Genomic DNA, 18438 nt, shown 5'->3' with positions numbered 1-18438 from the left:
TATACAAATAAACATTTATTTTATAATAATTTACATTATAACAGAATTTCCTAAATTTAAAGAGTTTCATATAGTTCGTATAACTTCGACTTTTATTTAAAAAAAAAAAGAAAATTAAACAACGTCTTATTTAGTAAAATAAACCTATTTTACTGAAGGGGCCGTTATTTTGCAGTAGGCTATGTCACTGGTTAATTGATTAAATTTTTTTTTTTTACAACAGGGGGCAAACGAGCATGCGGCTCACCTGATGGTAAGTGACTATCGCCGCCCATGATCACCCACAACACCTACGGCATTGCAGGTGCTGCCGGCCTTTTAAAAAGGAATATGCTCTTTTCTTGAAGGTTATGTTGTCGTATCGGTTCGGAAATACTGCTGTTGGAAGTCGATTCCAAAGAGTGGTTGTGCGTGGGAGAAAGTGCCTTGAAAAACGCACGGTGGAGGACCGCCACTCGTCCAGATGGTTGGGATTATATAATTCCGTTACTATAAGCATGTATGCAATTGACAGCTAACATTTGAGGATTGACTTCTATTCATAGAGGCTCTTATTAGTTATCAATCTATGATCCGAGCCAGTCTTTTTTTTAATAGGTGATAATGGTATGGTAGGGGGGAAAAGGGATTGTTAGTAATAGAGACTAAGAATCCCATTGCTAGCAATATATCCAGCCACCGACCTCGACGACCTCCTCGCGGTTCCCCCTGGAAACTATCATGATTAATTCCTGATGAATTCATCGTGATGGGCTAACAGGCCTGTTTTCATCCTCAGCGATCACCTTTCACTGGTGCCCCGCCAGCGTATCCCATTAGCGCAGGCGGGGTTACCACTCCATTTTCATCCAATAAAAAAAAGTGGTATGGTAACCCAGTCCGCGCTACCGGTATACACAGGCGGGGCACCAGTGATAGATGACTGATGAGGATGAAAGCAGGTCAGTTAGCCCATCCTGACGATTTCAACCAGAATTAGCCATGATGGTTTCTACGGGGAACCACGTGGAGGTCGACCTGACAGGGTATATTGCTAGTAAAGGGGCTATTTGACCCTATTACTAACAATCCCTTTCCCCCGGATCCGAGTCAGTCGACTATCGCAATTTGAACGTCAAATGGTCAATAAATTGCTTCTGTAGGAGTATTTTTTGCTTTTTTATTGTTTTTACGTATGGAAAAATATGTTATAAAAATGTAAAAAGCCTGATTGATTGCCTAGTTGATGACTTGTTTAGAGGTGTAACACGTGTCACAATATGTGCGTGGACTGAATGACGGTCGGGGATTGGCAACTAATAAGGAAATGTCGTAGTACTTCTACTAATAAATATAATAGTCAATCCTCAAATGGCAGTAGTCGTATACTAATTGCAGTGGAATTCAAATAATTTTTTTATCATCTATCTACGGCCCGCGGGCCAAATCCGGCTCGCTAGTACCAGCAATCCGGTTCGCGCCAGTCTAACACTTTGCTGACTGGGGACGAGTTTTTTTTTTTTAATGGAATGGTAACCCCACCCTCGCTATCGGTATACACCGGCGGTGCACCAGTGAAGAATGGTAGGTGAGGATGAAGCAGGTCAGTTAGCCCATCGTGACGAATTCAACAAGAATTGTTCACAATGATTTCCAGGGGGAACCGCGTGGAGGGCGACCTAATAAGGTATATTGCTAGCAATGGGGCTGTCAAACTCCATTGTTAACAATCCTTTTCCCCCCACTGGTGACGAGTTAACTCGTCATTGCACTACCGTGTAGGTACGTCCTCCTACCGCGACGGGCAACACCGTTTGCAACAACAAATAATTGACATATTAAAAATTTAAAAAATAATAATAAATTTATTTGATATATTTAATATATGATACAATAAAGGTAATAAATAAATTCCCATCATATTCTGCTGTTTCCAACGTACAAATCAACACGGGTACATCACAATTTCTCAGTCAAATACCAATTTTCAATTACATAACTCAAGATTTAGTAAATTACACAATTATCTACACGGGAAGCAATATGACCGTCCCTTGCCGCCATGCTTTGCTTGCATTCAGCTTAATCTGTAATCAAATAACTTCTTAATGTAGTACTCATAGGCAAGTATAAAAGCTAAGAACAAGGAATAACATAGAAGGAATGATAAAATTGTCCAAAACATAGCAGGCTAGTGTATAGAAAATGTTATACGGCCGTATAACCCTACCAAATTCAGATTTTTTTTTATACAACTTAGAATGGCAAACAAGCTGACGGCTCACCTGAGGGAAAGTGGTAACCGTCGCCTATAGACATGAGCAGTACCGTGGACATAACAGAGTATACTGTTTCGCCCATGATACCCCCCATGCGTTGCCATTCCTGAGGACTCAGGTGTTATACATCTGTACCCAGTAAATTCACGCTATATCCCACCCTTCCAACAGAAACACAGCCATGCAAACACAACTGCTTCACGGTCGAAACATGAATGGGATAGAGGTACCCAAGCAATCGACTTTTGTACAAAGTCTCCCTCTAGTAACAACTTGCAAGTAGATACAACCTGCTTGCATTCTTTCTACATAAACTGTGTCCAATATATATTCTAGTAATGTAAAATTTGTCATTAACAAATAATTGACCTGTTAAACATTTTCTATACACTAGCCTGCTATGAATTGAGAAAAATAGCAACTGATAGTGTATCTTTCGTCCTCTTTTTACTAATTATATTTGCATAACAAGAAAGGAGGCAACCATATGGTTTACATTTATTTTATCATTCCTTCTATGTAATTCCTTGTTCTTAGTACAATAGTAATAACGTAAACACAAACAGTACACCTATAGCGATTATTAAAATTATTGGCATGTCATTTCTAGCATTTAACCTACTTTAAAAAAATAGGGTTCTGACGATCATTTTTTTTGTCGAAAGTGCTTTTTATTTTTTATTTTTGTTTCATTATATATTCTAATGTTTTATATTTCTCAAATTTGAAGTTTGGTTTTGTTTTTGTGGTTTTTTAATCATCTATTTGAGTCAGTTTAATGTTTTAAAAATTTCGATCTATGGTGAGCTATCCTGTGCTACCTCGGTCGCTCTTGTATAGACTTTTGGAGTTGGTACGCCGGTGAAAACCACGCGGCAAAGTTGAGGTGCAATAAAACGACAAAGTGTCGGTATATAAGCACTATTAATATTATGCCAATGATATAATATATAACGTCACACTATACATACATAAATCCAACCGATTAAAATTTTTTTCCTCACCGTACACGAAAAGCAACCACCATGTTTTTTTCTCTGTCTAAAATCTCCTGTCAAAAAGACAGGGTTGCCACAGACTAATTTCACGTAGGATATGTAAAGAGAGGTGACGCTTTGCCAATATATTCATTTTGTAAAACATTTGATACTTTTTTTATAATCGAATATTGAATTAAACATTTGTTAGAAATTTCTTTGTTTTATTTAATCACTAGTTGAATAGCTGTTTGTTTGTTTGAATGTTCTATCGAAATTTTTATTGTATTATTAAGATCATTTGTAAATTTCTAAAAATTAAATATATCCCTTTCAGACCTGAACGATACGGGCGTGAGTTGTAACTTTAAAAAATTCTAAAATCGCGCGCAATTCATTTTTACGCACGAAGCTGAAATAACATGATAGTGAGATTCTAAACCAGCCAATAAGAAATCATTTTAGCGGTTAGGTGGTGCAGTAGTCTCGTGCGTGCCGGCAACATGGCTTGGCTCCAAAACACGAAAATATATTTAATCTGAAAGAAAAAAAATCTTGGGTCTGTAAGGGATATTAACAAAGTTGAGGAAAAGATACGTTTTTTTTTTAAAGTGATATTATTATATCTTTCGACCGAGTTGTTTTATATGAAATTTAAAGGTGGCTTCTGGCCACAACAGAATATCAGTGTTTTACTTTTTTGAGGGTAAAGCGACAAACTGGGTTGAGACCATTTTGTGTTACTGTCGCGCACTCACGACTGCCGACTCTCGATACTTTGGTCGGGTTTACTACGGTTATAAGATTCCATATAGTTTTTTTTTTTGATGGGTGAAAATGGTATGGTAACCCCGCCTGCGCTAACGGGATACGTTGGCATAGCACCAGTGAAGGGTGATAGATGAGAATGAAAACAGGCCCGTTAGCCCATCATGATGAATTCATCAGGAATTAACCGTGATAGTTTCCAGGGAGAACCGCAAGGAGGTCGACCTGGTTGGGTGTATTGCTAGCATTAGGATTCTCAGTCTCCGTTACTAACAATCCCTTTCCCCCCTACATATAGTTATTATAGTTAACTTGAAAAAAAAATCAGAAACACTGTTAAGTTACAAAATATTGTCTTCTTCAAGAAGTCTCCTTGTTTCGTCCAGAAGAGTTTCGCCTCTAGGAACGGGAACTCTGCCTCCGTTGGCGCATTGCAACAGCCAACGGTGGTGGAGTTACCAGGCCCAGGTACGTTCCCAATTTTGGGAAAATGTTTGAACATTCTTCTGCAAAAGTCTTCTCTTTTAAATATATTTTTCTGCAGGGTACGACTTGTTGTAGGTTTGTCGATTCAGCGTATATCTTGTGATGACAATGCCTCGTGGGAATTTGATGATATCTTGATGACTGGGCTAATAATGATTTATCTTCTTTGTGTCGATTACTACAGTGTTGCCTGAAAGGAAAAAATAAATAGGTAAAGTATGGTTTATTACTATATTGGTGGTATTATGATTGGGTAACACTGTGGTAATTAAAGATAGGGTCCCACAAAGCCTACTTCAATTGTGATCAAACCAGTTATTTTAATTTAAAAACTAAAATATTGAACAGATTTCAATAGTTTCTACTCATTTTTATTCTGCTCGTGTCTATAGGCGGATAGACGGTTACCACTTTCCATCAGGTGGGCCGTCAGCTTGTTTGCCATTCTAAGTTGTATAAAAAAAAAGATTTTGATAATATTTCTACCAAACAGTTAAAGTAGAAAAATAATTTTCTATACTGGTTTAAAGCTGACGGAAATGTGAGCTAACAAACTTAAAAAAATACAAGCGAATTAAAAAACCTACTTGTTTTTGAAGTCGCTTGATAAAGAAACTGAATAGTGTTTGTTAATACTTATATTATAAAATAGATTAGAAATAATCTTTACTGGTTATTTGATTAGAGTTACCACAGGGAGACTTTGTACAAAAGTCGTTTGCTTGGGTACCTCTGTCCCATTCGTGTTTCAACCATAAATCAGTTGCGTTTGCATGACTGTGTTTCGGTTTGATGGGTGGGATATGGCGTGAATTTACAGTGTACAGAGGAATAACACCTGAGTCCTCAGGAATGGCAACGCATGGGGTGTATCATGCGCGAAACAGTATACTCTGTTATGTCCATGGTACTGCTCATGTCTATAGGCGACGGTTACCACTTTCCATCAGGTGGGGCGTCAGCTTGTTTGCCATTCTAAGTTGTATAAAAAAAAGAATTCTTTAATTCCGCTACCATTAGTATGTATGTAACTGCTAACACTCACAATGCTTTCACTGGCTTGCTTTTACTCTCACCTATCATGGTGCCCCGACACCAGAGACCTCGCCTGCGCTATCAATATACAAAGGCCCACCTTTACTATTCCATAATCACCTATAATAAAAAAAAAAAATTTCTATATAACTGTAAATGGCAAACAAGCTGACGACCCGTCTATTGCAAAGCGGTAATCATAACTTTTTTTTATGGTTATATTAACATGAATGGCATCTTAAACATCATAGAATACACCATGATTGCTTGAACAAGTATATGCCTAATGTGTTACAATTCCTGAGAGGGGGGAAAGGAATCGTTAGTTGGGCTCCAAGTTGATTCTTATTTAGTGACCGGAAAGCTGCCCTATACTTTGGTCAACGCTTTTCCATAGCTATTCAGCGTGGAAATACAGCAAGTCTCCTAGGTACCCTACCAGTTGGCTCAAAGAAATTTTATATCTTTAAGTAATTTTTGAAGGACTTATTCTTATTTATTTATTTATAAAAGACACACCAACAATATGCTCACAACAATTAAGTAGACAATGCACAATGTTATAAGTAAGTGAAAAATTACCATTAAAAAATGCTTAAATCTAAGTTTACTTGAACGAAAACATCTCACTCCTCACTACCAAGCTTAAGGCCATATGAACACATCAATTAAAGGTGTATACAGCTCTCACAGATAAGCGTCAATGTATACTAAGTAACAATTATACAATTAGAGAAGACCTAATATTTGATATATATATATATATATATATATATACAGTGTGTATATAATAGATAGATTATATTATTTAATATTAGCTTTTTTGTATAAAGTAATGCAAGAGGGAGACTTTGTAAAAAAGCAGTTGTGTTTGCATAACTGTATTTCAGTTTGAAGGGTGGGTTATGGCAGTGAATTTACAGGGTACAGAGGAATAACACCCGAGTCCTCAGGAATGGCAACGCATGAGGGTTATTATGGGTGAAATAGTATACTCTGTTATGTCCATGGTACTGCTCATGTCTATAAGCGACGGCTACCGCTTTCCAACAGGTGGGTCGTCAGCTTGTATGCCATTCTAAGTTGCACAAAAAAAAAAATTAACAGAAGTCTGTGCAACAAAGAGGCATTATTTTGAATTGAATTTATTATAATTATTTTTGAAACTTCACACAGAAATGTTTTTATAAATGTTATATATATATATACAACATGTGATAGTTTTTAATTAGCTTATTGTTATCATGTATAATTAATTATAAAGTGATTATAGCTGTAAGCTTCCCTCAGAAATAATAAATTAATAAATTGAAGCACGCGTGTAAAGCCACGGGAAACAGCTAGTACATAATGTCTAAGTTATGCTACAGCAAAACAATACAGATGTTTTCAGTAGCTAAGAATATTAGCCATGTAAATCGGTAAAAATTTTTACAAGTGACTTCGACTGGCTATTCTAATAGACGGTTCTAGATCATTGGTTTGAAACAATTTAATAAATGGTATTGTTAGTTTTTTTTTTTATGAATTCTGACTTGTTATTCTAGTTCTATATTGTCCTATGGTCCCGGCATATAATGGGACACCCTTTTCTTTCCTGTAAGTGTCATAAGAGGCGATTAAGGGAAATTAGTAGTCGCGGGGCGAGCAGCAGCGTCTCTCTTAAAAGTCACCAGAGTCTAAATGCGGTTGCTAACATGCATGATAATTGTGGCAACTAAGGTAAGAAAGGGGGAGGCTTATGTTCAGCCGTGGACAGTTAACGTCTGATATGATAATGATTGTTTTTAATTAGTGGTAAAAAAAAACTACTAATAAAATACTAATTAATCTCTCTTAATATTCTTTTAATTTGTCTCAAACTATGTATTGTATAAAATACCTATTATTGTAGATATAATGTAGATACATTGTTTAGACAACGATGAATTCGTTAACATTTGTTACAATTGTGTATTAATTAAAAATTATAATATTTCATACTAAATCTTATCACTTTATAATGCCTTGAAAATTTATACAAGTAATTAAAAAAATATAAATAAAATTATAAATTCAGTATAAAAAAAAACTAGTTTCACTGATGATTTTTACCATTGACACAGAATTTGCTAAAACTTATTGAAGTTCAGTTAAAGCGGATCAAAATCCTAGATTATATTAACTGTCGCCCGCGGCTGTGCACGCGTGGTGTCGTATTTTACATAATAAAAGCACACATAATAAAATGATAAATAAACCAATGATTTCAATCTCTTATAAGGTAGAGAGAGATATTTGTCGAGATATGTATGTATGTGGTGAACGTAACCCATTACATGCTGACGTTTCACCGAGCATGTTATAATTCAACGTGGCTAAAGCGAGCCTACCGCCCTCTTACGAGTCAATGTATGGTTTATAAACGGAGTATTCCATCATATCAACTATGGTGAAGGTAGTTGCTATTTAAATTGTTGAAAGGTTTTGGCGTCGACCACGTTGGAACTTACGACTCGAAATAGTCAAATTCGAAATGTTTTACCTTAAATATATCGCAAATATTCGGAGTTTACAAAATATGAAACATTTTAACCAATTTAAGTTTGTTTTTCGAACGCGGCTATTATTAGGTATGAAACTGGCTGGATTTTAGAAGATCTTATAGTTGCGTATAACATAATATACAGCTTAAAAAGTTACGAGACATTTTCAATAATAATATCAAACCTATTTCTACTTTTGAGTAAAAAAAAAAAAAGAAAAAGAAGGCAGTTATAATAAATAAAAATATAAGAAAATATAAAATTCCTAACTATATTTACCTGCATCACTCTTTAACCACTTTAAAATTCGTGAGCAATTAATGTAGATACTTTTTAACTCATGTTACGTTAATCCACTTTTGTATCACATGTCTTAACACGAACACAACGAAGTTTAAATTGAATTATTTTCCAATGTTCTCCCCTTAGGTTCCACACTGTGCCCCCATTCACGCTTGACTGCTAGCAGTATCAAACTGGAACAAAATTAGATCCAAAGATACGCGCTCTAACAAGAAACAAATCAATTGGATAAATTAAATGGTATTAACTGGCGCGTATTCCCCATAAGTTGAGTCAATGAAAAAATGATCCGTAAACGAGTAACCCATCCCACCCCTAGAACTCGACTGCGGGAATGCCGGCTCTGTTCTGCGTTTGAAATTTAAAAAGGAACGAAAAAGTTGCGCCCGAGTCGGACGCCATTTTGAAAACGGTTACATTCAAAATCGACACGTCCGCCTATTGGAATAGAGTAGAGTGTTGTGTATGCATTGGACAACTGTAGAACTCTTTGTGGCAATCGAACTGCGTTTTCAAGTTCGTTTCTGCTAATTTAATACGAAGGCGCCTCTTCAATTAGGGTAGTTCTTTGTGTCCATATTTATTGAAAATAAATTCCTTTTATTTGTGCTCTATTCTTAGGTAATTATTAAAAGCAATAGTATTTCTAATTAGAATCTGAATAGAACTGCTTTGTATAGCGACGTAAGCAAAGGAGAAATAGGTCTGCGTTTTGTACCGAGCTTTTGTCTTTACACTTGAAGCGAATTGCATGCTGAAAACAATTTCATTGTCCTAATAGTAGATTGAACATGATTTTTATTATTAGCTAAACGAGTTCGAGACTTTGAGTGCATTGTTATTGTAAATTATCATCTGGGAAGTGTCACAGAGATAAAATGTCACGACATATTCCAATATTGTGATAGAAATATTGATTCAAATTACTTTAGCTGTTTGTTACTTGAATTGAATTGTTTGTTATTTCATTTAGAATAATTTATATTTTATTTCTCACCATCCTAAGATTGCTTGTAAGGATTGGTTGATCGCTATTTAGCGATAAGGCCGCCCATTGCTGCCCCTTTATCTTGCTTCTTGTAATTAAGCATTTTTTTGTATACATTTGGTATTTTTTACTTACGTAATCTGTACCATTCTTTGAGGGAAATAATATTTTTTCATTCATTCAATTTAATTTAGAAGAGTTTTGAAATATTCTTTAATGGTTTAGGATTTTGTTTTGTGAATCTGTAGAAACTTTAATCTTAGCGAAATAAATAGTAATGGCAAGAACACAGAACTGAAATCCCTTTTTATTAAAAAAAAGTTGATCTAAATAGTCGAAGATAACGCATAACGTACAAATTCCCGTATCAGATAATAACACTTGAGTCCTCAGGAATGGCAACGCATGGGGGGTATAATGGGCGAAACAGTATACTCTGTTATGTCCATGGTACTGCTCATGTCTTTAGGCGATAGTTACCACTTTCCATCAGGTGGGCCGTCAGCTTGTTTGTCATTTTAAGTTGAATTAAAAAAAAATCAAGCCTTTAAAACAAGTTGGAATAGTTTGTTACAAAATTTACAAAGCTACTCTCTGTATCCATAATTCATAAGCTACACTAACACATTAATAATGTTATATCACCAAATTTACATCATCATCATCATTATCACCGTCATCATTATTATCACCATCTTATTAACCTTTAACTGATGAATATAGGTCTCTCTCATAAGGGCGTTTTTGGCAGTATACTTGCGGTTGCCAACCCAACGATATTTATACTTTGGTAATGTTTTAAGAGGAAGACCGAGGATTAACTACATGAGACAGATAAAGGAAACTCTAGGCGTCATGTCGTATAAGGAGATAAAGGATACGGCCTGGGATAGAGCTGGCTGGAGGAAGATGCATGAATTAGTTGCACCGACAAGAGGAAACTCTTAAATAAAAATGAATGTATGTTTTAAGAGGGACACTGCTGTCGATCCCTTGATTTATTCCCTTTAATCGCCTCTTACGACACCCACGGGAAAGGGTGTGGCCCATTTTATGAGACCACACGACTTTTTTTTTTTAATAGGTGATAATGGAATGGTAACCCCACCTGCACTGTCGGTATACACCGGCGGGGCACCAGTGAAGGATGATAGGTGAGCATGAAGCAGGTCAGTTAGCCCATCGTGACGAATTCAACAAGAATTGTTCACGATGGTTTCCAGGGGGAACCACGTGGAGGTCGATCTAATAGAGACATATTGCTAGCAATAGGGTTGTCAAACTCCATTGCTAACAATCCCTTTCCCCCTGGCCACACGACGTAACACCAAGTCACGTAGTTATACCAAATTTCATTTCAGTCTAATGCCAGCAGGCGCTTAATAAATTAATTCATCTATCTGGACATTTACAAATCTTTGAAACGGAAATAAATAAAACAAACAGCGATTCAAATGAAAGCTGATAATAAAGAAAAAATGCTTTATTATAAGAAATAAATACATAGCAACATAAAGTATTAATATTACGAGATAAAATAACGCTCGTTCGACATTATTCAATTCCCATAAACCCTGCGACATCATCACACAGCGAATGGAGCGTGGGCGATGTTAGAACTATCCATTTCAAGTTTTAATACCACAGTGCTAAATGTCATAATCGAAGAGCGAACGTGTTCGAATATTTCACCCACATCGGTAGACATTGAAAGGCATATTGGATGATGAATGAAAGAATGATTTCTTTAGTGCATGTGTTCGTTTTAAGTAATTCGAGACACCTACTCGTCTTTGTACTATATAGCTAACATAGTTTTTACCCGCGACTATGTTTAACCGGCATTAAAAAAAAAACACATTTAGTTGAGAGAGACACCGGCTGAAAACCAGCGCTGTACAGCTGCACTGGGACACTCACAGCATCAGCTGAGCCTTTTGTCTAATGTGAGACAATTCTTATATGTGTATTTTTATATTTTCTGGCAATAAAATCAATGCAAATCAAGAATGGCATACAAGCTGACGTCTTACCTGATGGAAAGTGGTAACCGTCGCCTATAGACATGAGCAGTACCATAGACATAACAGAGTATACTATAAAAACCTATGAAGAGTCTTAATAAAGGCGATAGAAGTAGATGCAATAATTTTAACAATTTTGGCTATTTCTCCTTATAATCCGGCATCACGTGAAAACTGCTGTACCAGATTGGATACCTCCTCCCACGTACAGACATCGTCTGTACATTTTTTTTATATTACTAAGGTTTTCCTATTCGAACGAACCCACAACTTTTGGAGGGTGAGACGGTTTTAAACCACTACACCGCAAGGGTCATAAAAGTAATTAATTCAATGGACACGATCCTGTACTTTCATTATTGTATGGTTTAAACAATATTGTTTATATCATACAACTTAGAATGTCTTTTAATAATGACTGATGAAGGAGGTGATTCAATGAATTCCTGAATTTGTGGTATTTTCTTAACATTTTAATACCTAAAGGTTGGGGGGAAAGGGATTGTTAGTAATGGAGACTAAGAATCCCATTGCTAGCAATATACCCAACCTGGTCGACCTCCTCGCGGTTCCCCCTGGAAACCAATCATGTTTAATTCTTATCGAATTAATCATGGTGGGCCAACTGACCTAAATTCATTCTCACCTATCATCTTTCACTGGTGCCCCGCCGGTGTATACCGATAGCGCGGGCGGGGTTACCATTCCATTTTCACCCACACATTTCACATATCCACATTTATTTATTATTATAAATCTTTAGTAATATAATATATAAATAAGATAGTAAGAACGTTTATTTTAAGTCAAATGTGCCAACTGATCAGCTTCATCCCCACTTTTCATCCCCCATCGTTTTCATTATCATTTTAGCCTTTAACAGTCCACTGCTGAACATTTGCCAGTAGTTGTCATGCTTGGCAGACGGGTTGGCGACCCCAGTTAGGCTTTTAGAGATATTTTAAGAGGGACGTTGGTACACATTTCTAGACAATTAAATTCCTATAGTTGCCTCTTACAACACCCACGGGAAAGGAAGGGGTGGTCCATTCTATGCCGGGACCACTCAGTAATAACGCAATAATATTTAATATTAATGTCTCATTAATGTTTATATAAATTATGTATTTTGATATCTATTCAATACTACGAAAGTGTATGAAAAGATTGATGAATGTGGAGGAAGCGAAAGAGGTTTGTTGTTTGAATCGAAGCATTTGGCGTTCTATTGTTTCTGCCTACACTAATGGGAGACAGGCGTGACAGATATGTATGTATGTATGTATGTATGTATGTATCAATAGTACCTACAAAATTAGCATGCTATTGAACATGACGCTGAACATAAAAAAAATGTATAACATCTCGGTTTGTTCCCATTACTAACAATCCCTTCCCCCCAAGCAGTTGTGTTTGCATAGCTGTGTTTCGCTCTGAAGAGTGGGATATGGCGGTGAATTTACAGGATACAGAGGAATAACACCTGAGTCCTCAGGAATGGCAACGCATGGGATGTATCATGGGCGAAACAGTATAACTCTGTTATGTCCATGGTACTGCTCATGTCTATAGTCTATAGGCGACGGTTACCACTTTCCATCAGGTGGGCCGTCAGCTTGTTTGCCATTCTGAGTTGCATAAAAAATTATTAATGAAGCGTAATATAATGGCAGTACGAAATAAATTAAACAAAGTATTTTGTAACAGGCAACATTGTAACATCTGTTTCGACGAAATTACAGATTATAGACAGCTAACACAAGTTCCAGTAAATAGAATTATCGCGTTTCATATTTTATTTTAAATAAATTGCATTTAATATTTTAGATCGACTGTAAAAAGAAGGAGATACACAATTCAATTTTTTCATGCTACTTAGAATTGCAAACAAGCTGACGGCCCACCTGATAGAAAATGGTAACCGTCGCCTATACACATGAGCAGTACCATGGACATAACAGAGTATACTGTTTCGCCCATGATACCCCCCATGCGTTACCATTCCTAAGTACTCAGGTGTTATTCCTCTGTACTCTGGAAATTCACGCCATATCCCACCCTTCAAACCGATACACAGCCATGCAAACACAACTACATGGTAGAAACATAAATGGTACAGAGGTGCCCAAGTAAACGACTTTTGTACAAAGTACAAAGTTTGTTACCTCATAACTCCGTCAGTTCGAAACCGATTTGGAAAATTCTTTCTTAATTTGAAAGAATATACTCATAGATCAGTCCAATAGAAATTTTATCAACATTAGTTCAGTAGTTTAGTTTTTATAAACTAGCGGCCCGTCCCGGCGTCGCACGGGTGCACATGTTTATGATCGTAGCGTGATGAAAAGTATACTGTAACCTGTTCAGGAGTATGAAGAATAATTGTAGCATGTTTCGTTAAAATCCGTCGAGTAGTTTTTGTTTCTATAACGAACATACAGACAGAAACACAAAAATTTTACTGATTGCATTTTTGGCATCAGTATCGATCACTAATCACCCCCTGATAGTTATTTTGGAAATATATTTCATGTACAGAATTGACCTCTCTACAGATTTATTATAAGTAGGTTATTATTATATATTATAACTGGTTTGTCAGAATTAAATACAGAGGAATAACACCCGAGTCCTCAGGAATGGCAACGCATGGGGGGGGGGGGGGTATCATGTGCGACACAGTGTACTCTGTTATGTCCATAGTACTGTTCATGTCTATAGGCGACGGTTAACACTTTCCATCAGGTGGGTCGTCAGCTTGTTCGCCATTCTAAGTTGTATAAAAAAAAAAACGTAAAATAATACAATTAAACTTAGAACTTCCTTAATTTTGAAGTCGGTTGAAAAAGAATGTGCTTTCTACACGATATCGGAGTTTCAGTTATTAGGTAGATAAAAGTGCCTCTACTGCGGGCGCTGATAAGAAGTCACTGACCTTATAGGCTGGAAAGTTTATCACTTGGCTCGTTGGTTTACTTCGTCTTATCTATTTACGGATCTTTGGGATAGGTTATGGGTTATTGCCACCATGCACCGGATGTGTTAAGTTTTAACGCAAACTGTGTGAGCCCGGGACGGCGGCCATGTTTCAACACAGTTCTCTATGGAAAATTGAGTCACGTAGTCATTCGTCGTTCATTTTTTTTTGTGTTTTAATTTTGTATGATATACTATTGATCCGGCCCGACTTCTCGCATGATTAGAGATGGGCAATCCACCTGGGTGGGTTTAAAGTCTGGTGGGTAAAAACCGGGTGTTTTGGGTTTATTGGGTTTAAACCCCATAAACACCCAAATTTTTGGGTGTTTATGATTTTGTACTTCATCATCGTCATCTCAGCCGCAAGACGTCCACTATACTGGACATAGACAATATTATTATGCAGCCTACAGAATAAAAAACTTTTAATTTGATTTTGAGTTTATTAAGAAAGAGATGAAAGTAAAATGTAAAACTACAGTCAATCACTGTCAGATTCAGAGTTATTACAAGCGATGAATTGTATAGGTTCGATAGGCTCTATTTCGTCTAAACTGTTATGTTCATTTACTTGCTCAATGAAAGCTTCTAAGGTATTTTCTTCATTAAACTGAATGTCCTCGCATTCAGCTTTATGTTTAAGATTCCAGTTATAACAAATGAATGAAATTTTTTCAGTTCTTTCAGTTGTAAGTCGATTTCTTTTGTTATTATGTATGTAGCCTTGGATACTAAAGGAACGCTCAGTGGCTGCCGAAGTACAGGGAGCTGATAGAATACGAATCGCTACTTTGCTTAACTCAGTGGAACCACAAATACCTTTCCACCATATTAGGGGCTCAATGCTATCTAATGAGCTCCATACAAATCCTCTGGCCCAAAAGTTTTCTTTAGCTTTATAACACGCCAAATCTGCCATTACATTTGACAAACTTAAGTGTTGGCTTAAATTGTAGATAAACTCCATACCCTTAAGTTCTTCCTCTTGAGTAAGTTCGACTCCTAGAGTCCTGGGGTCTAGAATATATGCTGCAAAATGTATTGGCCTCATTGCCATATTGCATCTTGAAGATACTGATGTTAGAATCTGCTGTTTGCTTTCTTCGCTCAATGTCGAAATCTCATTTAATGCAAAACGTATCTTAGCTTGTACATCTCTAAATGTAATGTATGTGCGATGCAAACGATTCTGGTCGCTCTCTAAGTAAAATATGCTTTCAGTGACTGGTTCCAAAATACTTATACATTCCCCTGTCTTCGTCCAGAAATCATCACTTAGAATTAAATCTTTAATATCTCTTGAAATTACCACATCTTCTCTAACTGTTAATATTTGTAAAGCTATCTTATTTGCTTTCAAACTTTTTAACGAAGTAACATGACTTCCCCATCTTGTAGCACAAGGCAATTTTAGTGTTTGTGTAGAATCTTCACCCTGCCTTGATTTTATCAACAAGGAACTTAATCGTTGACTCCTTTTAACAGTTTTTATTATATTTATGGCTTGCATAATAAACACAGTTACTTCTTGTATCTTTACAATATCTTGGCACAACAAGTTAAGGATATGTGCACAGCAACCGAGAGGAACAACATGTGGATATTTGAGTTTTGTTAATTCGAATGCCTTTTGTATATTTCTAGCGTTATCGCCAATAAGTACAAGAAACTTATTTGCTCCATACACTTTCATTACTTTTTCAACTTCTTGGCTAAGGTATTCACTAGTGTGAGGATTACTTTCTGTATTCAAACTTTTAACATATGCAGGTTGAGGTTTTGATATAAGAAAGTTTATTATTCCTTCATTTCTTAAATTAGACCAGCCATCGCACTGAAGGTGTAAGTAACTACAAGCATTTAGTTCCTCATTTAACTCAAAACGCATTTCTCTATATATTTTATCTAAGTATTTTGTCGCTAAAGCTTTACGTGAAGGTATTTTAAATTTTGGTTGCAATTTTTCGAAAAATTGTATCCATAAAGGATGTTGCACCATCGATAATGGCGTCCCTGTTACAAATATAGCTCTCGCTAATTCTGTTTTTATATGATCATCGGTGTCTTGAAACTCAGCATTTATTGTAGTGTTAGCAGACGACGAGGGGCTTATAAAAGAATCATTTGTCTCTATCTCTGACAGTCCAGACATTTTGGTTTTGGACGAGCTATCTTTTATAAGTTTCATAGAGTCTTTTAATGTTTCTGGAGATTTTGGACAAGTGATAAGATGTTGAAGCATTTTGGCAGCATTACTGAATTTGTAGACCTTATTACAAAGCTTGCAAGAAACAGACTTGTTTGGTAAAGTACGGTAGTGCTCCCATATGCGTAAATCTTTAGGTCTCCCCATTGAACCTAAAAAAATGAACGATGATTAGTTGGTCTGACGAAAATTCAACAATAGAGTGCCTATTTTTTTACAATGATTATTTCTTGTTATTTACAATAAATTTATTAAAAAAATAAATAAATACAAAAAACCTTTGTAAAATTACATCTCCTCGGAGGATTAAACGCAGACGCTAGTTTATTATCGTATTGTTCTGTATTTTTCTCAGCAACTTCTTTAATTCGATTAGGTACTTACGCATATTATGTTAAAAATAAATATCTAGTACACATCTTAGGCTATCCACCATTATTATCCAATGACGACTCTCAGCTAACTATGCACTATCATCCAAAATAAACGTGTATGGAAAATTTTATCCCAGTCGGTTGAGGATTGAGGATAATTGCATCAACATACGAACATACCTACATACTTTTATTTACATAACGCAAGCTAAATAAAAGCTTGTAATAATACATCTAATTTTAAGTTAAAATTGTTAAGTGATCATGATATAATTGTATCATTCAAAAATCCACTTACCTTTAATTATTTCTTGTTAAGTATAAATATTATTTCAAATCTGCTCCCTTAATATGCACTTTTTTACTGCTTTTCCTACCTAACACGTTACCAGGAAGTCACGTTACCAGAGTCAGAGTAATAGTGAACACGTTTGACAGTGATTGTCGTCGCCTCATATTCAGCGTCGACGAATAGGGGAATCCCCAGTCATAATGTATTGCATGCGTGGCGGTCTTACTTCAAATCCATAAACAAAGAGATAATTACAGAACTCGATACTAGATGGCGCTGTTTTTGTTTGAAGAAAGTTTGCGGGCTAAAATACATAGAATTTCATCAATGACTTCCACAAAGAACAACATTTCTGTTTTTTCTAAGTCCGTATCTCTTCCGTATATTTCATAAGATATAAGCTTGGGCTACATTTTTATGCAACGTGATTTTGTCGCTGTCTTGCTAGCAGGGTTGACAGATATACGATTTAAATCGTACTCATACTATTATTTGTCTATTTTTTAATGTACGATCGTAAAGATTATGATCGTAATTCGCACAAAAACATACGACTTTTTGGTTACCTGGCAACATTTTTATTATGAAACGAACATGCTCACATCATCAGTCACATGCAACAATTTATTGGGGATTTCCCCTTCACATCTGGCAGTCCTGCTTGCTAGAATATAGGTAAGTCAGCCACAGTTACTGACGATCGATATTTAAAGGGTATTGTTTTTGTGCTAAATATTTCATAAAAACGTTATTTAATACTTTGTGGATTATTAATTTAGTTGATAATCACTGGAAGTAAAATGGATGCTAATTTGAGAGATCAAGATCTTCGTATAAAACAGTTAATAAAAGAAAATCTACGTAAGTACTCTTTTTATACCTAGGTAGGTAAGGTATAATAAACACAAAAGGTACTTAGATCGCGTGTGTTCGAAGCATTTATTCTAATAAATTTAATTTAAAATTGTAGAAAGAAAAAAATGTCTGCCAAGCCGTAGCCGAAGCCGATCTCCAAATATATTTGGCGATAGTGAGACCCAGTGTCCAGATGATTTACCCAGCGTCGTCGCAACAAAGAAAAAAACGAGGATAAAGTAAAAGAAAATTTACTGAAAGAAGAAACAAACTGTTCTAAATGCTTAATTTATGGAGAAGAGGATAAAAGAAATGAGTATTTCGGACTGTTAGTGGCTCAAGAATTTAAATATATACGGCCATGTGTG

At 36.0% G+C, this 18438-nt stretch overlaps 1 protein-coding gene across 1 annotated transcript; it reads right to left on the bottom strand.

Annotated features, from left to right (window-relative positions):
- Positions 1 to 14574: 14574 nt before the first annotated feature.
- Positions 14575 to 18152, bottom strand: LOC128201542 (uncharacterized). Its single transcript, XM_052898884.1, has 2 exons — positions 17222 to 18152; positions 14575 to 16701 (listed from the first exon to the last, which is right to left on the bottom strand). Exon 2 carries the CDS (start codon positions 16694 to 16696, stop codon positions 14825 to 14827), a length of 1872 nt encoding a protein of 623 aa, XP_052754844.1. The 5' UTR covers positions 16697 to 16701; positions 17222 to 18152; the 3' UTR covers positions 14575 to 14824.
- Between the last annotated feature and the right edge of the window lie 286 nt (positions 18153 to 18438).

The sequence above is a fragment of the Galleria mellonella genome, unplaced genomic scaffold (genome assembly GCF_026898425.1).
Source record: "Galleria mellonella isolate WM207_F2 unplaced genomic scaffold, CSIRO_AGI_GalMel_v1 utg54, whole genome shotgun sequence".
Lineage (NCBI taxonomy): Eukaryota > Metazoa > Arthropoda > Insecta > Lepidoptera > Pyralidae > Galleria > Galleria mellonella.
This window is presented reverse-complemented; position numbering and strand designations above follow the sequence as displayed.

What these genes read in the sequence shown, in the direction of transcription:
- LOC128201542 (XM_052898884.1), bottom strand. Translation starts at nt 16,696, where the DNA reads ATGGGGAGACCTAAAGATTTACGCATATGGGAGCACTACCGTACTTTA.